At 38.2% G+C, this 25488-nt stretch overlaps 1 protein-coding gene across 35 annotated transcripts in view; it reads left to right on the top strand.

The window, feature by feature from the left end:
• Positions 1-25488, top strand: part of LRRFIP2 (LRR binding FLII interacting protein 2) — a 140217-nt gene that overhangs the window by 43872 nt on the left and 70857 nt on the right. For 17 of the 35 annotated variants that reach the window (XM_036921583.2, XM_036921589.2, XM_036921586.2 and 14 more), the window contains 2 exons: positions 18108-18194; positions 19560-19610. In XM_036921583.2, coding sequence (XP_036777478.2) covers positions 18108-18194; positions 19560-19610 — 138 coding nt within the window. Of the gene's footprint in view, positions 1-16571; positions 16768-17870; positions 18010-18107; positions 18195-19559; positions 19611-25488 lie in introns of those variants that run through there. The other 18 variants (XM_036921600.2, XM_036921599.2, XM_036921582.2 and 15 more) reach the window with 6 other exon arrangements.

Genomic DNA, 25488 nt, shown 5'->3' on the forward strand with positions numbered 1-25488 from the left:
AAAAAAATTTCTAATAGCACAGAATTACTAACCTAATGTGAAGATATTATTTGCAACTCCCCCCCACCAGGAGAGTATTTCTATTAGAACTAAGATTCACATTTTCCCTTTGTTTAGATATGCTCCTGCAGATCCAAAGTTTCAGTTGTCTTGTGCTATCTATTTATTAGGTTGTATTTGGACTTCAGTAATAAAGTCTGTATTCTTAAATTTTCTCTCTCATTCCAAAAGGAGATTTTGCTGTCAAAAGGTCTTTGACTAAAAGGAAGATAGAATTTTTGATATCAGAAGAAAAGGGGTTAAAATCTAATGCATATTGGGTTAAAATCTAATACATACTTATCTGATACATATTGATGTTTATGTTTGGAAAAATTTATATAATTGGTCTTCAACTACCAAAAGCTTTTTAAAAAATGGCTAAACATAATTGTATTGATGAAATTTAAAAAATGACACCTAAGATTTTCTAAAGGGAAGTTGTAGGACATGAGTAATGATTTTTATTTGTTAATTTGGAAACCATAGCAACACAATAAATATTATGTCTCTTGATTTATCTTTCAGTGTTCTCTTCGTATGTGTGTCATGGAAGAATAAACAAAATTAGACACAGTAAATGCTGAGTCTTAGCTACCTGAATTAGTCATTTTCCTTGACTGTGTCACTTTCTAGAATGTTATGTTTCAAATTTATTGAAATTAAAGGATAGTTTTAAAAGTAAAGGTTGTACCTTCTCTTTCTTACTCATGCTAGTTGCATGGATTTTATATTATGGATATTCATCCAGACTGGCAATTCCACACTTGGCTTGGTTCACTGCATTTCCGTCAAATATTGAAATTTTAGTTTGCTTCCCTTAAATCTATTACATGTTCAGTAGGACAGAAGTTTTAAAGCTAAAGTTTTCCCTTCTTTTAAAGGCATTTGAGTATATGTCTTCATATACTACTCTTTTTGGAAAATATTAAAAATGCAGACAGGTTTTGATAATACTAGGATTTATGAGTCTACCACCCAATATTAATGGATGTCAGCATTTTGTGACAATTGTTTTAGGTATTTTCTTAAAAATGATAAAGAAGGGAGAAAGAAGACATTATGAACCCAGTTTGAGGCCCTTTGTTATAGGCCCGAGGCCTATCTCCCTCTACCAAATAGGGTGCCACTGTAATAAAATCATAAGATATCTTTCCTGTCTACACTTCTCCATAAACAGTATTGCTTCATGGGTTTTTGGGTATTGATTTCTAAGCACTCTGCAGGCATGGGGTATGAAATAACTAGACCCATGTGGGAAAATTGCCAGAATCATAACTCAGCATGGTTGGACGGAAGTAAGAAAATGGGAGGAGATAGTGCTAGAGAGAAGTAGGAGCCAGTCAAGAAGGCATTTGTGTGCTGAGGAAACTGGGGGAGCTGTTGAAAGGTAGAACCCTTTTCAGATTTGAATTATAGTGTAATTGCTTTAGCCACCATGTGAGAGTGACTGGTAGGAGGCAGAAAACTAATTAGGAAGGTGCTGTAATCAATCATCTTGGTGAGAGGTGATGAGAGGCTGAATTACAGCAGTGATCGTGGAAACGGAGGGGAGGTTGGGTTAGAAGAAACAGTGAAGAGATAGGAGCTTGATGGAGGCAGCTGAGATTTAGTGACTGGATGTAGAAGGAAGGTAGAAAAGAGGGAGAAGCCTTATGCTTCATTTCAGGTTTTGGGTAATGGGACAGCTACCAGGGAACATAAAAGAGGAAGAAGTTTAAGGGAAAGACTATAAATCCAGTTTGTGATATATTGAGTCTGAGGCCCCAGTGGGACAGCCCCGATGTTGGGTAGCCAGTTGGATCAGCACCGGTTGGACATAAACATTTACGGTTGTCAGTATCTCTCAGGGAGGGAACATAGAGTGAAAAGAGGAGGATCAAGCCTGGAAGCTTTGGTTATATTAAAATTTAAGGAGCTAGCTGAGAAAAATGAGCTGTGAAGGATTCTGATGAAGAGAGGTCAGAGAGTCAAGAGGCAAGCCAGGAGGAATTAGTATTGCAGAAAACCAGGTGGTGAACTGTAAGAAGGAATTGAGTGGTTAGCGATGTCGAAAGTCCAAAAAGGGTAAGTGAGATAAGAAAGAATAAAAAATTCTATTGGGTTTGGTAGTTAGGTGCCATTAGAGACATTGCATGAGCACTTTCAGTAAAATAATTTGGGAGAAGCCAGCATGCAATCTTTTTCAAAGAATGGAATGTGACGTGAGGAGGGAGGTGTGAGAGAAGTGAGCTATAAAGAGAAGATGAGGCAGAATTGAACCAGGTTGGAATTGTTTGTTTGCATTGATTTGTTTTTTAAAGATGGGGGGGAATTTGAACTTACAATGAGAAGAATAAACCAATAGAGGGAGAGAATGGAGATAGAGAAGAGAGATCAGATCGTGAGGCAAGATCCCTGGGGAGGGAGGATGGAGTCCTCATTGTAGCATGAAGGGGGTTATCAGAAGGGATATGTGTGTGGGTATTTGTTTTATATTTACATTAAGTTAAATAACTTATAATTAAGTCTCAACTAGAATCTTAGGATGATGGATCCTAACTATTTTTAAATAAACATAACTATTTTTTTTCAAATAATAATCCCAAATGAAGTTTGACTTGTGGATTATTTTCCAAGGAAACAGCAAGCACCTGGCCAGTAGGTCAAATAGATCCTCCCTTATTTGTAAACTCATCAGAGAGAGATGGAAAATTTATAATAGGGTTGGCCTTAGTTGAATTTTTGATTTGGAATGCCGCTGGAAGCCACAGTGAATCTATTTTAGCCTGTTCTCCTATGTTTATTTAACTGAAGTAGTAACAATCCAAATTTCATATTCAGAAAGTGTAAGGATGCTTTAGGTATTGGGCTACATAAAATGTATTATGGCTAATCATATTTTACTTCCAGATGGTTTATCGTGATTGTTCCTTAATGTTTCAGGCAGATAATTCAACAGTGTGTACTATGGCATAGCAAGGCTAGGAGAACTGGGGAAAGTGACATGTAAATTTGGAAATGAATTGTACTTCATTGTGTAGTCCCACTCGGGAGAGGCAGGGTCTGTTGGAATGGAAATTAAAGGTTGGAGTCAAGGGATATTGTAAAGGAAGATTTAGTCAGGAAGTAGAAGGCCCTGAGATCTTGGATTTTTAACAAATGTGATGGATTTCATTTCTGGAGATTGGAAAAAATAGGGAAGCAGTGCCTGCTCAGTGGGAGAAGACAAGATTGCACTTACTCACTCTTAATTTATAACAAGAGACCCATTAGACAGGAATGGAGGAGGCTTTGATTTTGGTCAGAGCTTGAGATGGTAGACTTGAGTCATTCTCCTTGGCTGGTAGTTGGAAATGTGGAGTAAAAAGGTGAAAGGAAAGACTGGGCACAGCAAAGGGAGGCTCACCTGCATCTGGGGCACGGCCATTGTCAAAGGGTAACAGCACCAGAATGATGAGGCTTCATGGAAGAGAGGACTTAAACTGTATCGAAACCCTGGGATAATTCTTTCAAAATAAACTATTATTTGTCTAAGGATGCACTCTTATACTTAAGATATGCAGAAATAAGGTGTGGTAAGAACATTAACTGGTGTCAGATTCCTAGGATGTGGACCTCAGCTCTAGTACTTGCCAGTTAGGGGATATTGGACAAGATACTCAGTCTTTCTGTACCTCAAGGGGTTACTTTGTGTAAATGAAAATATGTACCTAGCTTTGCTAAGTAAGTGATCAAATGATGGTAGGTATTATTAGTGTGAGGTCTCATCTTCCCCATCATCTTGAAAGCTTGAGTTTTGATTATGAGGAGATTATTCTGATACTGTTATTTAAATGTTTTATAAATAGGAAGGAAAGAGAGATTCCCCCCTAAGAGAATTAGTACAATTTGAATTGGATTCTGATATATTGCCATAAGCCTAATCATTATTTCCTTAATGTGAGATCCTTGAATACATACATACCTAGGGTTTATTTGGTAATGGGGTTAGGTAAGTCTGGGAAATACTTTTTATCCTTTTCTTAGAGATTGAGAACATGTTATTAAAGATCGATTTTAAAACAAGTTTAACCTGGCATTTTCCAAACTTAGCTAAATCATGAGGTTCCCTTTCCCCCATTTTACATATTAAATTTTATGTGTTTGAATTTTACATATTTTACAGTTTATTTAACCCAGGCATATGTGTATATATATATATATATATATAAATATATATATTTTTAAATTTTTTATTAAGGTATGATTGATATACACTCTTATGAAGGTTTCACATGAAAAAACAATGTGGTTACTACATTTACCTATATTATCAAGTCCCCACCCATACCCTAATGCAGTCACTGTCAGGCATATGTATATTTTTAAAATTGAAGTATTGTTGATATATAATGTTATGTTGATTTCAAATATACAACACTGTGGTTCAACAGTTAACCAATATTATTAAATCCTCACTCCTTCTAGTGCGGTTACTATCTGACAACGTGGAAAGATGTTACAAAATCATTGACTGTATTCTCCATGCTATACTGCCATCCCTGTGATCAACTTATATTGTGATTGCGAATTATTGTGCCTCTTTATTCCCCTCACCCTCCCTGCTCCCGACGACAGCTCCTCCCCCTTGGCAACCACTAGTCACTTCTCAGTGTCTGAGTGAGTCTACTGCTGTTTTGTTGCTTTTGTTTTGCTTTGTTTTTATATTCTAAAAATAAGTGAAATCATATGGTATTTGTCTTTCTCTGCTTGGCATATTTCACTGAACATAATACCCTCTAGATCCATCCATGTTGTTTAAGTTAGGCATTTTTTAATGTACTGTCTCATTTATTAACATTTTTTAATTTAGATATAATTTACATACTATAAAATTCACCATTTTAAACTATACAGTTTTAGTGGTGTTTAGTATATTCATAAGGATGTGCAACCACTGCCATTTTATACTTGCCACATTTTACATTCTGTCAGCACAAAAAAAAATCCCATACCAATTGGCAGTCACTCTCCAACTCCCCATTGCTCCAGCCCCTGGCAATCAGTAATCTACTTTATATCCCTGGATTTGCCTATCTGGACATTTCATATAAATGAAATTATGCAATGTGTGACCTTTTGTGTCTGGCTGCTTTCTCTTACCATGTTTTTTTTATTTATTTTATTTTATTTTATTTTATTTATTTTATTTATTTATTTATTTATTTGTTAAATAATCATTTTTTATTGAAGGGTAGTTGACGCACAGTATTACATTACATTAGTTTCAAGTGTACAACACAGTGATAAAACATTTATATACATAATTCTAGGTTCCAGCTATCACCCTACCAAGCTGTTACAATATCTTGACTATATTCCTTATGCTATACATTACATCCCGGTTACTTATTTATTTTACCATTGGAAGTCTGTCTTTTTTTTTTTTTTTTTTTTTTGTGAGGGCATCTCTCATATTTATTGATCAAATGGTTGTTAACAACAATAAAATTCTGTATAGGGGAGTCAATGCTCAATGTACAATCATTAATCCACCCCGAGCCTAATTTTCGTCAGTCTCCAATCTTCTGAGGCATAACAAACAAGTTCTAACTTGTAGAACAAATTCTTACATAATGAATAAGTTACATAGTGAACAGTACAAGGGCAGCCATCACAGAAACCTTCGGTTTTGCTCATGCATTATGAACTCTAAACAGTCAGTTCAAATATGAATACTCACTTGATTTTTATACTTGATTTATCTGTGGATACCACATTTCTCTCTTTATTATTATTATTTTTAATAAAATGCTGAAGTGGTAGGTAGATACAAGATAAAGGTAGAAAACATAGTTTAGTGTTGTAAGAGAGCAAATGTAGATGATCAGGTGTGTGCCTGTAGACTATGTATTAATCCAAGCTAGACATGGGCAATAAAACATCCGCGTATGCAGAAGATTTCTCTCAGAACGGAGGGGTGAGGTTCTAAGCCTCACCTCTGTTGATCCCCAATTTCTCACCTTATTACCCCCCTGCGACTGTGCCTGTCTTAGGTTGTTCCTCCCTTGAGGAATCTTACCCGTCTCTGGCTAACCAGTCATCTTCTGGGGCCATACAGGGAAATGTAAAGTTGGTAAGTGAGAGAGAAGCCTTATTGTTTGAAATGGTTAGCTTTTTATTTCTTTGCATATTTATGCTCTGTATCTTCTATGCCCAGCATTTGTCTTGAGGTATCTTTACCACTTGGAAGAATTATGATACTCGGTAAATTTGATATGAGGCACGAATTCTATTTAAGGGTTGTAATTAGGAAGGAAGAAGAAAAGCTATAGAAGTAGCAGGCGGAAGAAAACATGGGAAGATTGATTATTTCTTTGACATATCTTCTTGTAGAGTAACTTCAGCATGTATAGGTTTTAAGCTACTACTTAAATTGCGCACACACATTAACATAATAGGAGTTTAGTTACATAACCAAAGCATACCTGTAATTACCAGCCATCTCCAGTGAAACCAAGAAAACCAGTTAGGCACCTTAGGCATTTGTGAAAACTTATCTATGATATGGTGGATATTGTCCAACTGAACTTGAACAATCTGAGAGAAATCAGACGAATTAAAACAACCCATTCCTGGGGAATGTTCACATCCCTTATGTTCTTTTAACAGTAAATAGTCTGTAGTTGTAAGATTTTTGGAGCGCTACAATTTGCACTTCTCCTAATTCTTGGTTGAGTTCCAACAGTATAGATCCAGTCAAATTTGTTGTTTTACTGTATGCACAGGCCAGCTTAGATAGCTCCTTCTTCATTCCCATGGCAACTCCAGGAACTGGTGGGATGAGTGCATCTACACCTGTAGCAGTGCGTGGATCTTTGTTGGGGTTTTTTGATGATCATCTTCTGGCATGAGTCTTCCAGAGAGTGCTGATGTTGGAAGTTCTCTTTCATATCGTACCTTAGTTCATTTTCGGGGTAGCCCAATTAGGCTTTGATCTTCTGTATAAATGCAAACAGACCCTTTGCCTACACTTTTATATGCCCTTTATACCCTTGTGTAGAACTCATTGGAGGTCACCAAACAGGAACTGCCTTTTTTTTTTTTTTTGGTATCATTAATCTACACTTACATGATGAATATTATGTTTACTAGGCTCTCCCCTATACCACGTCCCCCCTATAAACCCCTTTACAGTCACTGTCCATCAGCATAGCAAAATGTTGTAGAATCACTAATGGCCTTCTCTGTGTTGTACAGCCCTCCCCTGTCTCCTACCCCCCCATGCATGCTAATCTTAATACCCCCCTTCTTCTACTCCCCCCTTATCCCTCCCTACCCACCCATCCTCCCCAGTCCCTTTCCCTTTGGTACCTGTTAGTCCATTCTTGAGTTCTGTGATTCTGCTGCTGTTTTGTTCCTTCAGTTTTTCCTTTGTTCTTATATTCCACAGATGAGTGAAATCATTTGGTATTTCTCTTTCTCCGCTTGGCTTGTTTCACTGAGCATAATACCCTCCAGCTCCATCCATGTTGCTGCAAATGGTAGGATTTGCCCTTTTCTTATGGCTGAGTAGTATTCCATTGTGTATATGTACCACATCTTCTTTATCCATTCATCTATCGATGGACATTTAGGTTGCTTCCAATTCTTGGCTATTGTAAATAGTGCTGCGATGAACATAGGGGTGCACTGATCTTTCTAATACTTGATTGCTGCATTCTTAGGATAAATTCCTAGGAGTGCAATTCCTGGGTCAAATGGTAGGTCTGTTTTGAGCATTTTGATGTACCTCCATATTGCTTTCCACAATGGTTGAACTAACTTACATTCCCACCAGCAGTGTAGGAGGGTTCCCCTTTCTCCACATTTTTTGTTCTCTGTCTTTTGGATGGCAGCCATCCTTACTGGTGTGAGGTGATACCTCATTGTAGTTTTCATTTGCATTTCTCTGATAATTAGCGATGTGGAGCATCTTTTCATGTGTCTGTTGGCCATCTGTATTTCTTTTTTGGAGAACTGTCTGTTCAGTTCCTCTGCCCATTTTTTAATTGGGTTATTTGTTTTTTGTTTGTTGAGGCGTGTGGGCTCTTTATATATTCTGGACGTCAAGCCTTTATCGGATGTGTCATTTTCAAATATATTCTCCCATACTGTAGGTTTCCTTTTTGTTCTATTGATGGTGTCTTTTGCTGTACAGAAGCTTTTCAGCTTAATATAGTCCCACTTACTCATTTTTGCTGTTGTTTTCCTTGCCCGGGGAGATATGTTCAAGAAGAGGTCACTCATGTTTATGTCTAAGAGGTTTTTGCCTATGTTTTCTTCCAAGAGTTTAACGGTTTCATGGCTTACATTCAGGTCTTTGATCCATTTTGAGTTTACTTTTGTATATGGGGTTAGACAATGGTCCAGTTTCATTCTCCTACATGTAGCTGTCCAGTTTTGCCAGCACCATCTGTTGAAGAGACTGTCATTTCGCCATTGTATGTCCATGGCTCCTTTATCAAATATTAATTGACCATATATGTCTGGGTTAATGTCTGGATTCTCTAGTCTGTTCTATTGGTCTGTGGCTGTGCTCTTGTGCCAGTACCAAATTGTCTTTCTTGATTACTATGGCGTTATAGTAGAGCTTGAAGTTGGGGAGTGAGATCCCCCCTACTTTATTCTTCTTTCTCAGGATTGCTTTGGCTATTTGGGGTCTTTGGTGCTTCCATATGAATTTTTGAATTATTTGTTCCAGTTCATTGAAGAATGTTGCTGGTAGTTTCATAGGGATTGCATCAAATCTGTATATTGCTTTGGGCAGGATGGCCATTTTGACGATATTAATTCTTCCTAGCCACGAGCATGGGATGAGTTTCTATCTGTTAGTGTCCCCTTTAATTTCTCTTAAGAGTGACTTGTAGTTTTCAGGGTATAAGTCTTTCACTTCCTTTATTCCTAGGTATTTTATTTTTTTTGATGCAATTGTGAATGGAGTTGTTTTCCTGATTTCTCTTTCTGTTGGTTCATTGTTAGTGTATAGGAAAGCCACAGATTTCTGTGTGTTGATTTTATATGCTACAACTTTGCTGTATTCCGATATCAGTTCTAGTAGTTTTGGGGTGGAGTCTTTAGGGTATTTTATGTACAGTATCATGTCATCTGCAAATAGTGACAGTTTAACTTCTTCTATAACAATCTGGATTCCTTGTATTTCTTTGTTTTGTCTGATTGCCGTGGCTAGGACCTCCAGTACTATGTTAAATAAGTGGAGAGCGTGGGCATCCTTGTCTAGTTCCCGATCTCAGAGGAAATGCTTTCAGCTTCTCGCTGTTCAATATAATGTTGGCTGTGGGTTTATCATAGATGGCCTTTATTATGTTGAGGTACTTGCCCTCTATTCCCATTTTGCTGAGAGTTTTTATCATGAATGGATGTTGAACTTTGTCAAATGCTTTTTCAGCATCTTTGGAGATGATCATGTGGTTTTTGTCTTTCTTTTTGTTGATGTGATGGATGATGTTGATGGACTTTCGAATGTTGTACCATCCTTGCATCCCTGGGATGAATCCCACTTGGTCATGATGTATGATCCTTTTGATGTATTTTTGAATTCGGTTTGCTAATATTTTGTTGAGTATTTTTGCATCTACGTTCATCAGGGATATTGGTCTGTAGTTTTCTTTTTTGGTGGGGTCTTTGCCTGGTTTTGGTATTAGGGTGATGTTAGCTTCATAGAATGAGTTTGGGAGCATCCCCTCCTCCTCTATTTTTTGGAAAACTCTAAGGAGATTGGGTATTTATGTCTTCCCTGTATGTCTGATAAAATTCCAAGGTAAGTCCATCTGGCCTGGGGGTTTTGTTCTTTGGTAGTTTTTTGATTACTGCTTCAATTTCGTTGCTGGTAATTGGTCTGTTTAAATTTTCTGTTTCTTTCTGGCTCAGTCTTGGAAGGTTGTATTTTTCTTGGAAGTTGTCCATTTCTCCTAGGTTTCCCAGCTTGTTAGCATATAGGTTTTCATAGTATTCTCTAATAATTCTTTGTATTTCTGTGGGGTCCGTCGTGATTTTTCCTTTCTCGTTTCTGATACTGTTAATTTGTGTTGACTCTCTTTTCCTCTTAATAAGTCTGGCTAGAGGCTTATCTATTTTGTTTATTTTCTCGAAGAATCAGCTCTTGGTTTCATTGATTTTTGCTATTGTTTTATTCTTCTCAATTTTATTTATTTCTTCTTTGATCTTTATTATGTCCCTCTTTCTGCTAACCTTAGGCCTCATTTGTTCTTCTTTTTCCAGTTTCGATAATTGTGACATTAGATCCTTCATTTGGGATTGTTCTTCCTTTTTTAAATATGCTTGGATTGCTATATACTTTCCTCTTAAGACTGCTTTTGATGCGTCCCACAGAAGTTGGGGCTTTGTGTTGTTGTTGTCATTTGTTTCCATATATTTCTGGATCTCCATTTTGACTTGGTCATTGATCCATTGATTATTTAGGAGCGTGTTGTTAAGGCTGCATGTGTTTGTGAGCCTCTTTGCTTTCTTTGTACAGTTTATTTCTAGTTTTATGCCTTTGTGGTCTGAAAAGTTGGTTGGTAGGATTTCAATCTTTCGGAATTTTCTGAGGCTCTTTTTGTGGCCTAGTATGTGGTCCATTCTGGAGAATGTTCCATGTGCACTTGAGAAGAATGTATATTCTGTTGCTTTTGGATGTAGAGTTCTATAGATGTCTATTAGGTCCATCTGCTCTACTGTGTTGTTCAGTGCTTCCGTGTCCTTACTTATTTTCTGCCCAGTGGATCTATCCTTTGGGGTGAGTGGTGTGTTGAAGTCTCCTAGAATGAATGCATTGCAGTCTATTTCCCCCTTTAGTTCTGTTAGTATTTGTTTCACATATGCTGGTGCTCCTGTGTTGGGTGCATATATATTTAGAATGGTTATATCCTCTTGTTGGACTGAGCCCTTTATTATTATGTAGTGTCCTTCTTTATCTCTTGTTACTTTTTTTGTTTTGAAGTCTATTTTGTCTGATATTAGTACTGCAACCCCTGCTTTCTTCTCGCTGTTGTTTGCTTGAAATATGTTTTTCCATCCCTTGACTTTTAGTCTGTACATGTCTTTGGGTTTGAGGTGAGTTTCTTGTAAGCAGCATATAGATGGATCTTGCTTTTTTATCCATTCTATTACTCTATGTCTTTTGATTGGTGCATTCAGCCCATTAACATTTAGGGTGACTATTGAAAGATATGTACTTATTGCCATCGCAAGCTTTAAATTCGTGGTTACCAAAGGTTCAAGGTTAGCCTCTTTAGTATCTTACTGCCTAACTTAGCTCGCTTACTGAGCTGTTATATACACTGTCTGGAGATTCTTTTCTTCTCTCCCTTCTTATTCCTCCTACTCCATTCTTCATATGTTGGGTGTTTTGTGCTGTGCTCTTTCTAGGAGTGCTCCCATCTAGAGCAGTCCCTGTAAGATGTTCTGTAGAGGTGGTTTGTGGGAAGCAAATTCCCTCAGCTTTTGTTTGTCTGGGAATTGTTTAATCCCACCATCATATTTGAATGATAGTCGTGCTGGATACAGTATCCTTGGTTCAAGGCCCTTCTGTTTCATTGTATTAAATATATCATGCCATTCTCTTCTGGCCTGTAGGGTTTCTGTTGAGAAGTCTGATGTTAGCCTGATGGGTTTTCCTTTATAGGTGACCTTTTTCTCTCTAGCTGCCTTTAAAACTCTTTCTTTGTCCTTGATCTTTGCCATTTTAATTATTATGTGTCTTGGTGTTGTCCTCATTGGATCCTTTCTGTTGGGGGTTCTGTGTATTTCCGTGGTCTGTTCGATTATTTCCTCCCCCAGTTTGGGGAAGTTTTCAGCAATTATTTCTTCCAAGATACTTTCCATCCCTTTTCCTCTCTCTTCTTTTTCTGGTACCCCTATAATACGGATATTGTTCCTTTTGGATTGGTCACACAGTTCTCTTAATATTGTTTCATTCCTGGAGATCCTTTTATCTCTCTCTGTGTCAGCTTCTATGCATTCCTGTTCTCTGGTTTCAATTCCATCAATGGCCTCTTGCATCCTATCCATTCTGCTTATAAACCCTTCCAGAGTTTGTTTCATTTCTGTGATCTCCTTTCTGGCATCTGTGGTCTCCCTCCGGACTTCATCCCATTTCTCTTGCGTATTTCTCTGCATCTCTGTCAGCATGTTTATGATTCTTATTTTGAATTCTTTGTCAGGAAGACTGGTTAGGTCTATCTCCTTCTCTGGTGTTGTCTCTGTGATCTTTGTCTGCCTGTAGCTTTGCCTTTTCATGGTGATAGGAATAGTTTGCAGAGCTGGGACGAGTGACGGCTGGAAGAACTTCCCTTCTTGTTGGTTTGTGGCCCTCCTCTCCTGTGAGAACAGCGGCCTCTAGTGGCTTGTGCTGCGCAGCTGCGCGCAGACAGGGTTTCTGCTTCCTGCCCGGTTGCTATGGAGTTTATCTCCGCTGTTGCTGTGGGTGTGGCCTGGTTCGGGCCTCAGCTCCAAAGTGGTGGAGTCGCGTTGGAGGGGGAGCGGCCTGGAGGCTATTTATCTCCGTAAGGGGCCTCCCTGCTCCCTGCAGCCCAGGGGTTAGGGTGCCCAGAGATCCCTGGATTCCCTACCTCTGGATTAAGTGTCCCACCCTGCCCCTTTAAGACTTCCAGAAAGCACCCGCCAAAACAAAACGACCAAAAAAAAAAAAAAAAAAATTTTAAATTAAAAAAATAGAAAAGTGGCCGCTCGTTTTTCTTTATTCTCCGGCGCCAGCCTCAGGCATCTGCTCACCGGTCTTGCTGCCCTGTTTCCCTAGTATTGGGGTCCCTATCCCTTTAAGACTTCCAAAAAGCACTCACCAAAACAAAACCCCCCAAAAAAAAAAAAAATTGTCGTGTGCTTTTCTGGTGTCCTCCGGCGCCAGGCCTCCGGTGCCCGCTCCACTGTTCTTGCTGCCCTGTTTCCCTAGCATCCAGGGCCCCCTGGGCACGTACCGTGTCTGCACTCTGGCCCGGATGGCCGGGGCTGGGTGTTCAGCAGTCCTGTGCTCCGTCTCCCTCCCGCTCTGCCTGCTCTTCTCCCGCCGGGAGCTGGGGGGAGGGGCGCTCGGCTCCCGCGGGGCCGGGGCTTGTATCTTACCCCCTTCGCGAGGTGCTGGGTTCTCTCAGGTGCGGATGTGGTCTGGATATTGTCCTGTGTCCTCTGGTCTTTATTCTAGGAAGGGTTGTCTTTGTTTTATTTTCATAGATATATGTGGTTTTGGGAGGAGTTTTCCACTGCTCTACTCATGCTGCCATCTTCCTTCCCTCCTCCACTTCACCCAGTTTTTATGACTGAATAAAATTCCGTTGTATGGCTATCCCACATTTTATTTATCCACTCATCAGTTGATGAACTTTTGGATTGTTAGCTTTTTTCTTTTTTGGCTATAATGGATGCTGCTGCTATGAACATTCTTGTACAAGTGTTTGTGTGGACAGATGTGTTATTTCTCTAAGGTACATATCTAGAGGTGGTTGCTGGGTCTGTGGTCTGTGTTTAAGGTTCTGAGGAGCTGCTAACCTGTCTTTTTTATACTCTACCACCAATGCAGGAGGGTTCTGATTTCTCTACATCTTTGCCAGCACAAGTTAGTTTCTGTTTAAAAATTTTTTTATTATAGCCATACTACTGGGTATGAAGTGGTATTTCCATGTTCTTTTGATTTACATCCCATAATGACTAATGATGTTGAGTATCTTTTTATGAACTTATTGGCCATTTTTATATCTCTAGAGAAATGTCTTTTTAAATCCTTTGCCCATTTTAAAATGGAGTTATTTCTCTTTTTATCACATTTCATCTACTTCTGTTTTCTGAAACTCCAAAAGAGCATAATACAGAATTCTGATGGTAAAGGAAAAGTCCCTAGTGTAGAAGTACTGAAACCCTAGTACATGTTTAGTCCCCATCTTTTCCTGTTAGTTCGTTCATAGTGATCATCGTATGATTACTAATTATTAGTTGAGTGATAAAGTGAACATTCCACAATTTCAGAAGGTTTATAAGTTAACAACATAAAGCATTTTTTCCAGGGTGGTCAGGACCCATGATTTTGCTGTGATTTTACTTTTCCGTTTGCCCCAAGCATTTAGTGAGAAGTGGATTTCATTTTAAGTAGATTTTTGCCTTTTTGTGTCATCATTTTCACTGCTCAAGTGGAAGAATACATTTCTATACCTGTCCAAATGCATATTATTTCCTTTAACAAGCTTTCGTGTACTCAGTATTTGAAAGCATAATGATTAATTTTTAAAAACCTGATCCTTTGACCTATTGATTTCACAAGTAATTTCTGAACTTGAATTTAAAGTTCCTGAATTTTTCTGCTAATTTTATTTTAAAAGTTTGGGTCAAATCACTTTAAACATCCTACAAATACTTAAATGATTTCAGCCTCTTAAGTACTTAAATGACTTCCTATTGAATGCTAATTTTAACTTTTTTTTACAGTAAAAATATACATAAAATTTACCATTTTAGTCATATTTAAATATAGAGTTTTTTGGCATTAAGCATATTAATGCTGTTGTGCATCCATTGCCACCATCCATCTCCAGAACTTTTTCCTCATTTTAATACTGAAACTCTATACTTATTAAGTAATAACTACTCACTACTTTCTTCCCCCTAACCCTAGAAATCACTATTCAACTTTTATCCTCATGGCATTTGAGTATTCTAGATACATCAGATAAACAGAATTATATAATATTTGTCCTTTTATATCTCACTTATTTCACTTAATGTCTTTAAGATTCACCCATGTTGTAGCATGTGTCAAAATCTCCCTTTTGAAAGCTGCATAATATTCTTTTGTATGTATATAACCCATTTTGTGTATCCATTCATCTGTTGGTAGACATTTTGGGTTGTTTTCACCTTTCAGCTGTTGTGAATAATGCTGCTATGAACCACGGTGTACAAATATCTGTCTGAGTCCCTGGTTTCAGTTATTTTGTGTATGTACCCAGAAGTGGAATTATTGGATCAAGTGGTAATTCTATGTTTAATTTTTTACTTTTTACCATCTTTGCTTTGAACTTGCTTCAATCTTTGTGATCCTTTATTGTTAGGCCCATTTATTTTATATCTGTGAGTGTGTGTTGGAACAAATCTATAGTAGCTCTTTCATGCAGTTGTATTCTGAGAGGAAAGTGTTCATGTTACTCCCTAGAAGTACCTATAATTTGTCTATTTAAAAATATACCACTGTAAGTATAGAGCACATTTTGTCTGCTAGATCAGAATCTCCATTAGCTCTTTGCAACCCCTACTGTCAGTTTTGCCTTAGACATCTGGTAGCAATGTATAGAAAAAAACAGATGAAGTAGTTGTAAATCCTGTTTACCTTTCTTAAGCTTGTCATAAAGTGGCCTGGCCTTCTTCATTACCACCTCCAAGGGAGGTAACATCTGAGTTTTGCATAAACTTGGCTGAGTGACAGAGAGAAGGCTGTTTGGTGGCTCTGAAGCCCATGTTCTTTCTGTTATGCAGAGTTACCTTACCTTTTGTTGTGAAAGCAGTCTTATTAAAGAATAGATTCTACTTACCTATAATTTAGGTTTGGTGAGAAATGTCCCGTTTTAGTTCTTGAGCAGAATTGGCCACAGATCTTAGAAGGGTGAAATTGACATTCTCCATAAATTTCTAAGGGAGGCTTCAAGTATGCAGCTAACATGGTGGATCCTTGAACAGCATGTGTCTGCTTACATGTGGATTTTTGTCAATAGATATATTGGAAAGTTTTTTGGAGATTTGTGGCAATTAAAAAAAATAACATTTCTGTAGCTTACTTTGTTGTAAGAATAGAGTATGTAGTACATGTAACATACACAATATGTGTTAACCCCGATATTTAGGTTATCATTATGGTTTCCAGACAATAGCAGGCTACAAATAGTTAAATTTTGGGGGAGTTAAAAGCTGCTTTTTGGGATTTTTTTACTGTGCAGAGGGTCAGTATCCCAACCCCTATGTTATTCAAGTTAACTACACATGGAAATGAAAATTCCTACACATTGTTATGGCTTTCTTAAAAAAAGGTTTGAAAATTTTCCCCAGAAAAATGGTACTTGTAATTTAAAACTGCATTTTCTACCTGCTGAAGCATAGCTTAACCTTGAAGTTATTTTCTATAAAATACAAACTGTAGTAAGAAAGTGGTGTCCACTTATAGTCTGAGGGGTAAAGAAGGTGGAGTATAGGTGTTTTAAAGATAAAGGCCAATGTAAAATTCATATAAGAAGACTAATTGCTCTGATCATGTCAGTGTTTAGAGCTTGAGGTTGGTAAATTGCAGTTTGATTTGCAGAGTTTTTACTACTAAAAGGCCAGTCAAGTACACTGGGAAATTGCCAAAATTGGGGTGGTGGAATAAGTCAGCAGCCTGCTGTGACCTTGGCAGGCACAGCAAATCGCTCCCTCCTGCATGCTTCCTTCCCTTTCAGCATTGTGTTTCTGTCTCCCTCAACTAGATGGTGAACTTCTCCAGGGCAGAGATGTCACACCTTACTCTGTATTTTCAGCACCCAGCATGCTGACCTTTTCAACGCTGGCTGAGTCTCCTTTTCGTGTGAGACGTGGGTACAAGTATAGCAACAGGAGGGAGTGACTACTGCAGTTACTGGGAGCCAGGATCTGAATCAGAGTTAGGATGTGGCCAAGAACAGAGGAAGCCACTGCAAGACAGAAACCAGAAAGAAGATTTTTAAGTTTCATGTGGTACATCAAACTATTTCCTGGTCTCGTTTTCTTGATATTTTGGCCCATGGCCTGAAATTCTTTTGTTTATTTAGCAGACATTGAGGCATGGAAGTTGTGGGTGATGAAAGCATGTTATTTTAATATAGTAGTAAAGCCACAAGAGAGTATAAAAGATGGAATGGGAGAATCTTCACTTTAAAATATGCAGGTCATATTTTAGCTGGATAAGAAAGGCGGGAGACACCTCCTGCCAAGCAGACAGTCTGAAGGGAGGCTTAGTGGAGTGCAGCAGAGTCCCGGAATGCAGGGAGATAAGACGCAGTGGTACGTGGGGGCAAGTCCTGGTAAGAAAGGTGGGCCTGACTGGGAGGAGCCTTATTTCTAGTTTTGCCTTGCTTCCTCTCTCTGTTCTCTTTGTGCTAGTCTGGTAATGGGGAGCCAGTGGAGGATTTTACACAGCAGAATGACATGATCAGAAAGGTGTTTGAAAGCAGATTGATAGTCACATAACAATGTAGAAGATGAATGATAGGGTAGATTCTGGAGGCAGGTAAATGGATTTGGGGCATCAGCAGTACCCCAGCAAGCGGTGAAGAGTTCTTATTGTGTGATGCACTTACAGGAAGTCTCCAGGATAGATTATCAGAGAGACAGGGCTTACGGCAGTGGTTGGCAGGAGCTGGGGGAGGGTGCAATGTGGAGCAACTGCTGTGGGGATGGTGTTTCTTTTTGGGGTTGTGAAAATGTCCTGGAAGTAGTAGTAGTGGTTGCGTAACCTTGTGAATGTACTAAATGCCACTGAATTGTATACTTTTAAGTGGTGAATTTGATGGCATGTGAATTACAGAGCAATTTAAAGAGAGAGATGAAGAGTTCCTGAAACAAACAGAAACAGTAAGAAAGGCCAAGATGGGTTTGAGAGAAACTTGGTGGTAGAGAATTGACAGTCCTGGAGACTAAATATTGGCAAAGTCCAAAATGAAACTGAGGGTGGTAATAAAGTTTCTAATTTGTATGATTGAATTGATAGGGAAATAAATTCTAGGGAAATCATTTGTATGACTGAATTGATAGGGAAATATTGGAGAGACATATAATGAATTGTGTGAAATGTTTTGAATGTGTAATCAAGGCAGGCAGTTAGAGGTAAAGGCCCAGATTTCAGGAGAAACTCTGTGACCGGGAAAGGCGTGTATAGGCACTGACTGGGGAAGTTAGACTGCTGAGAGTGATATCTCAACCCCCTACACCCCTTGGCAGGTAATGTCCCAATTGCTTCTTCTCCTCAAAACTCATATTGAGGTGGTGGTGGTTATTGTTGTTTTTAAATAAAGCCAAATCTTTATGTTACTTTGCAGGCAGAGGCCAGGCTGGCAGCAAAGCGGGCTGCCCGGGCAGAAGCAAGAGATATACGCATGAGGGAGCTGGAACGACAGCAAAAAGAGGTAATTTGGGGGAATAACCCTGATTTTGTTCTAGTCTCAAAAAAATCAGTACTTGGCTAGTTTACTTCTGAAGTCTGGTTCCCTTTGAAACACTGAGAATAGTATAACCTGATGTATGTGTTCTATTTTTATTTTATTTTACTTTTTAATTGAAGTATATTGACATACAATCTTATATTGGTTTCAAGCATACAACACAGTGGCTCAACAGTTACCCATATTATTAAATCTTTTCCCCCACTAGTGCAGTTACTGTCTGTCACTGGTGTATTTTAACAGACCGTTCTGTGTCAGCACATTAAATGTGATATTTGTTTTAAATTGTTTAACAGCAAGCACTTACATAGCTCTTACTATGTGCACATTGTTTTAAGCTGTTATGGTGCTCTAAGTGCTTTACTTATATTAGCTTAAGTAGGCTTAGAGACGACAAAGAGATTTACTATAGACTACATGTCCTAGAATTTCAATTACATACATTATGCTATCTACATAGTAAAACACTGAAGTCATTCAACCTTATGGTTTTTAAGCATATTTAATAATGGAGAAAAATATTTGTGTAAGGGAAAAAAAGCAACTATAAGACTGGTAGGACTCTACTTTTGTGTTACAAAAGCTAGTATTTATATATAGGGTCAAAAACTACTAGGAAGAAGTGATTACTATCAATACTTTGTGATGGAATTATGATTGGTTTTGTTTTCTATAGTTCATAAGTTTCAATATGCTTTTATCAGAAAGAAAAGCAAAAAAAATTCTTTTTTAAAAGTAGGCATATAGAGACTGGACTATTTAAAATGAAACAGTTTTTTCTTATGGTTTCCTTCCAACATTAGCTTGGCTCTGCAAATTCCCATAAAGACTATTTCTGATACTGTATTGGTTTGAAGGGGAAAAAGCTTGCAGGGTAGTGTTAAACACGTCATTTTTATATTGGTGGTGGGTCTTCTAAGTTGGTTAAGAGGAGGATATAGATTCCATATTATCACAGCTCAACACCAAAACCAGAAACAGCTGGTAGTGTTGCTGATTTTTTAATTTCATGTATTGTTCAAATACTGCATGTACTCTTGGTTTGAAATGGAAATGTTCCAATGCATTGTCTTTTATACTCCTAAAAATTACAGTAAATTATAAGGAGATAATTATTAAATATACATGCTATTTATGGTCCTCTAAACTACCAAAAACCATATGTCTCTTTATTATTGAACATTTTTAGCTTAGTAATTTTCTGTATTTGAATGTGTAACTTTGAGTCAGTGATCAGTGATCTTCAGGGCAAATGTATATGATTAAGACTTTTTGGGGGAATGCAGTATGTCGGAAACTGTTCAGTTTATGAAACTTTTGCATTTGTAGCACTCTCATTATTCCTTCGATCGGAAATGGGGGCAGATTCAGAAGTGGCTGGTAGGCCAGGATTGCCTGTCCTGCATGTTGTGATCCATTGCTGAAATAGCGCAATCTTAAAGTAAAACATTGACTAATAGTTTGCAAAGTAGGAGTGTTTGGCATGTTTGAACCTAAAGGTCAGAGCATGTCTCCTCTGTTTGTAGTGGACCAAATGTGTACTTGGAGTCCAACCATTTTCTGTTGTAACAAGTCTATATCCTCGTACTTACTCATCTCATGAATGCTCCTGACCAAGAAAGACTGAGTGAATGAGTGTTTTCTTTCTGTGGGTTTGCTCTTCTCTCCCTCAGTTTGTCTCTCTCTCCTTTTCTCCCTCATTCCCCTTCTCCCCATTTCCCAATCTCCTTCTCTCCCCCCACCCACCCTTCCCTCCTTCCTTCTCTCTCTTTTTTAAAAAACTAAGTCAGCAGGTGAGAGATGACCCAAGACATTCTTTCATCTCCTCTGAAAATTATTTATTTTTTAGTTCTCTCAGTTCCTTTTCAAGTCTTCTATCACCACTCCCAAATTTGTTAGCTAACAGTAGAATATTTGTGTGAATTACTCCTGAATTTGAACTTTTTTTCAGTGGTGATAAGTGCCCACCTGCCCAGGGTTTTTTTAACTTGGTGTGTGAATAGGGTTGGGGATTAGGGCAAGACGCCTTAAAATCTCATGCAGAGTTTTGAAGATACGTATATTTTCATGTGAAATGCCCATGGGTATTTCGTCATTAGATTCACAAAGGAGTCTGTGATCCCTGCTGAGTTAAGAACCACTGCCTGTTTGTTGCTGAAGAGGATACTTTCATAAGCAAATCCCTTCAAAAGCAGCATTTTAAGGCACAACCAGAATTAAAATATTTATGACTATGTAGACCTGCAAATGTAAAACTTTATCATTCTTCTCATTGTATGTTTTAGAAAAGAGAGAGCAAAGGTGTTTGGTTACTTAAAATTAAGTACTCCTCATGTATGTGTTACTTTGGAGTGGAATCTGTCCTTTCTTATTACTAAAGCTAGCCTAATTAGTTTTATTCTGCACATAACTGTGTTAATATTACTGATGGTGCATTAAGAATGTCTTGTGTGGGAATAAAAGAAACCACTTTTACTTGCAGATTTTCCATGGAAATATTAATTTAATTTCTTCTTTTAATTTTGTATTATACTTCTAAAATTAATTACCTAAGGTTTCAATATCTCAGAGTAGACCAGAACATTCAGTAAGAAAAAAAAGCATATATTAAAAGTCTAATGTTTGATTCCTATAATCTAAGGTGTCTTGCCAATGGGTTTCGACCCTGGACAAGTTCACTATGGATTCAGTGTGACCAAAGAAATGACAGTAGAACGTTCTTGGGGTGAAAGGGTTATACCCCACTTCATTTCCACAGTGGCAGGTCAATCACTAGAATCCTGTTCACTCAGAGTGAGTCTGCATGCAGCAAGCCATTCTCTGCCTCTGGGCCTCTGCCCACACTGCTGTCCTCTGGGCCTCTGTCCTCGGTGCTGCCACTACTCCAGCCTCTGCTCTGCTCTCCTGCAGCCTTGCAGCCTTGAAGCTCTGCCATCATGTTGCCCAGAGCACTGGGCAGAGCTCTTTATATAGAGTCTATAGAAACGTATTGCCCATATGTGTGTAGTGAGCTAGCCAGCCAGGGCCAGTTGAGAATTCTGGCCACAGGAACGTTCATTTTATCCACATAAGGCCATCAGGATAAATACATTTTTTGTTTCTGTGAAATGTGTGCAGTTCAGGCCATGAGTATGCTAGATTTTTGTGGAAAGGGGAGCAGTTTGGGCTGGAGGCTTAAAATGAAGGTGGTGACTAGCCCAAGTCTTGAATTATAGCCAGGACCTGGACATGCAGAGAAGATGCAGTTAGTTTCAGAGGCAGTAATTGCCACTCTAACCTCTTCTGACACTTGCTTTTACTCCTTTCAAATTTCCTCTCACTTCTTACCCTTGTCCGTCTCATTGCATTCTGTTTGCCAGCCTATAGTAGAAGTTGGCAGGTGAGAGTCACAAAGTTAAATATAAATTACTCGTAAATTCATAATAAAATAAATAATGTATGTACAAACAGTAGGATTGTCAGCTATAGAAGGCAGAATCTTTCCTATTAACCATTTCTCCTAATTTTAATGCTCTTTTTGTGGGGGGGGCTGCTGGAAAGTGAATAGGGAAAGCAAGGGTGTGAGGTTCAAGGGTGCAGCTAACTGGTGTGTGCTGGATGCTAACACTGTGCTAGTGCTTGCACACACATTTTCATTTCACATTATAAGATAGACACCATTACCTACATGTTTCAGACAAGGGGAAAAAGAATTGGCAGAGAAAACAACTTGCTTGTAATTGGCAGCGCTAGAATTTTAAGGTATGAGAGAACACTGCATCGACTGATGGGTTACAAGGTGAAGGACCAAGAAGAAAGCTCTATGTCTTTCTGGGTTCCAGATAGTCTTAGTTTAGCCAATGATGCTGTTTTTATGGGGATATCTCAATCAGTAGCATGTTGGTGACCTGAAAGAGTAAATGCAGTTTCTGAATTTCCTAATTCAAAACTGAAGGAATGGCTCAAGCCTCTATTTGAATATTATTTGTTGACAAAGAAGATGGCAATCGTATTCAAGGGGTTGTGCTTTTTTTTTTTGTTCTGTTTTTCTTTTCTTTTTTTTTAATATTTGTTTTTTTTAAATTAAGGTATGATTGATATACACTCTTATGAAGGTTTCGCATGAAAAAAAACAATGTGGTTACTACATTTACCCATACTATCAAGTCCCCACCCATACCCCAATGCAGTCACTGTCCATCAATGTAGTAAGATGCCACAGATCCACTATGTGCCTTCTCTGTGCTACACTGTTCTCTCGGTGATCCCACACACCATGTGTACTAAACATAATACCCCTCAATCCCCTTCTTCCTCCCTCCCCACCCGCCCTCCCATATCCCTCCCCTTTGGTAACCACTAGTCCCTTCTTGGAGTCTCTTTGAGTCTGCTGCTATTTTGTTCCTTCAGTTTTGCTTCATTGTTATACTCCGCAAATGAAGGAAATCATTTGGCATTTGTCTTTTCTCCGCCTGGCTTATTTCACAGCATAATGTCCTCCAGCTCCATCCATGTTGTTGCAAATGGTAGGATTTGTTTCTTTCTTATGGCTGAATAGTATTCCGTTGTGTATATGTACCACCTCTTTTTTATCCATTCATCTACTGATGGGCACTTAGGTTGCTTCCGTATCTTGGCTATTGTAAAAAGTGCTGCAATAAACATAGGGGTGCGTATGTCTTTTTGAATATGAGAAGTTTATTCTTTGGGTAAATTTCAAGGAGTGGGATTCCCAGGTCAAATGGTATTTCTATTTTTAGTTTTTTGAGGAACCTCCATATTGCTTTCCATAATGGTTGAACTAGCTTACATTCCCACCAGCAGTGTAGGAGGGTTCCCCTTTCTCCGCATCCTCACCAGCATTTGTTGTTCTTAGTCTTTTCGATACTGGCCATCCTTACTGGTGTGAGGTGATATCTCATTGTGGTTTTAATTTACATTTGCCTGATGATTAGTGATGTGGAGCATCTTTTCATGTATCGGCCATCTGAATTTCTTCTGTGGAGAACTGTCTCTTCATATCCTCTGTCCATTTGTTAGTCAGGTTATTTGCTTTCTGTGTGTTAAGGCGTGTAAGTTCTTTATATATTTTGGATGTTAACCCCTTGTCAGATATGTCATTTACAAATATATTCTCCCATACTGTAGGATGCCTTTTTGTTCTATTGATGGTGTCCTTTGCCGTACAGAAACTTTTTAGTTTGATGTAGTCCCATGAGTTATTTTTTGCTTTTGCTTTCCTTGCTCAAGGAGATGTGTTCAGGAAGAAGTTGCTCATGCTTATATTCAGGAGTTGTTTGCCTATGTTGTCTTCTAAGAGTTTCATGACTTACATTCATGACTTAAATCCATTTTGAGTTTACTTTTTTATGGGGTTAAGCAATAATCCAGTTTTCATTCTCTTGCATGTAGCTGTCCAGTTTTGCCAACACCAGCTGTTGAAGAGGCTGTCATTTTCCCACTATATGTCCATAGCTCCTATATCGTACATTAATTGACCATATATGCTTGGGTTTATATCTGGGCTCTCTAGTCTGTTCCATTGGTCTATGGGTCTGTTCTTGTGTCAGTACCAAATTGTCTTGATTACTGTGGCTTTGTGGTAGAGCTTGAAGTTGGGGAACGTAATGCCACCAGCTTTATTCTTCCTTTTCAGAATTGCGTTGGCTGTTCGAGGTCTTTGTGGTTCCATATGAATTTTAGAACAATTTTCTCTAGTTTGTTGAAGAATGCTATTGGTATTTTTATAGGAATTGCATTGAATCTATAGATTGCTTTAGGCAGGATGGCCATTTTGACAATATTAATTCTTCCTATCCATGAGGATGGGATGAATTTCCATTTATTGGTATATTTTTGAATTTCTCTTAAGAGTGTCTTGTCTTGTAGTTTTCAGGGTATAGGTCTTTCACTTCCTTGGTTAGGTTTATTCCTAGGTATTTTATTCTTTTTGATGCAACTGTGAATGGAATTGTTTTCCTGATTTCTCTCTCTGCTAGTTCTTTGTTAGTGTATAGGAATGCCACAGATTTCTGTGTATTAGTTTTGTATCCTGCAACTTTTCTGATTTCAGATATTAGATCTAGTAGTTTTGGAGTGGATTCTTTAGGGTTTTTTATGTACAATATCATGTCATCTGCAAACAGGGACAGTTTAACTTCTTCCTTGCCAATCTGAATGGCTTGTATTTCTTTGTTTTGTCTGATTGCCGTGGCTAGGACCTCCAGTACTATGTTGAATAGAAGTGGGGTAAGTGGGCATCTCTGTCTTGTTCCCAAAATTAAAGGAAAAGCTTTCAGCTTCTTGCTGTTCAGTATGATGTTGGCTGTGGGTTTATCATATATGGCCTTTATCACGTTGAGGTACTTGCCCTCTATACCCATTTTGTTGAGAGTTTTTATCATGAATGGATGTTGAATGTTGTCAGATGCTTTTTCAGCATCTATGGATATGATCATGTGGGTTCTGTCCTTCTTTTTGTTAATGTGGTGGATGATGTTGATGGATTTTCGAATGTTGTGCCATCCTTGCATCCCTGGCATGAATCCTACTTGATCATGATGGGTGATCTTTTTGATGTATTTTTGAATTCGGTTTGCTAATATTTTGTTGAGTATTTTTCTATCTATGTTCCTCAGGGATATTGGTCTGTAATTTTCTTTTTTTGTGGTGTGTTTGCCTGGTTTTGGTATTAGAGTGATGCTGGCCTCATAGAATGAGTTTGGAAGTATTCCCTCTTCTTCTACTCTTTGGAAAACTTTAAGTAAGATGTGTATTAGGTCTTCACTAAATGTTTGATGAAATTCAGCGGTGAAGCCATCTGGTACAGGAGTTTTGTTCTTAGGTAGTTTTTTAATTACCAGTTCAGTTTCGTTGCTAGTAATTGGTCTGTTCAGATTTTCTGTTTCTTCCTTGATCAGCCTTGGAAGGTTGTATTTTTATAGAAAGTTGTCCATTTCTTCTAGGTTGTCCAGTTTGTTAGCATATAACTTTTCATAATATTCTCTAATAATTCTTTGTATTTCTGTGGTGTCCGTAGTGATTTTTCCTTTCTCATTTCTGATTCTGTTTATGTGTGCAGACTCTCTTTTTTTCTTGATAAGTCTGGCTAGGGGTTTATCTATTTTTTTATTTTCTCGAAGAACCAGCTCTTGCTTTCATTGATTCTTTCTATTGTTTTATTCTTCTCGATTTTATTTATTTATGCTCTAATCTTTATTATGTCCCTCCTTCTACTGACTTTGGGCTTCATTTGTTCTTCCTTTCCTAGTTTCATTAA

Source organism: Manis pentadactyla, chromosome 14 (genome assembly GCF_030020395.1).
Source record: "Manis pentadactyla isolate mManPen7 chromosome 14, mManPen7.hap1, whole genome shotgun sequence".
Taxonomy (NCBI): domain Eukaryota; kingdom Metazoa; phylum Chordata; class Mammalia; order Pholidota; family Manidae; genus Manis; species Manis pentadactyla.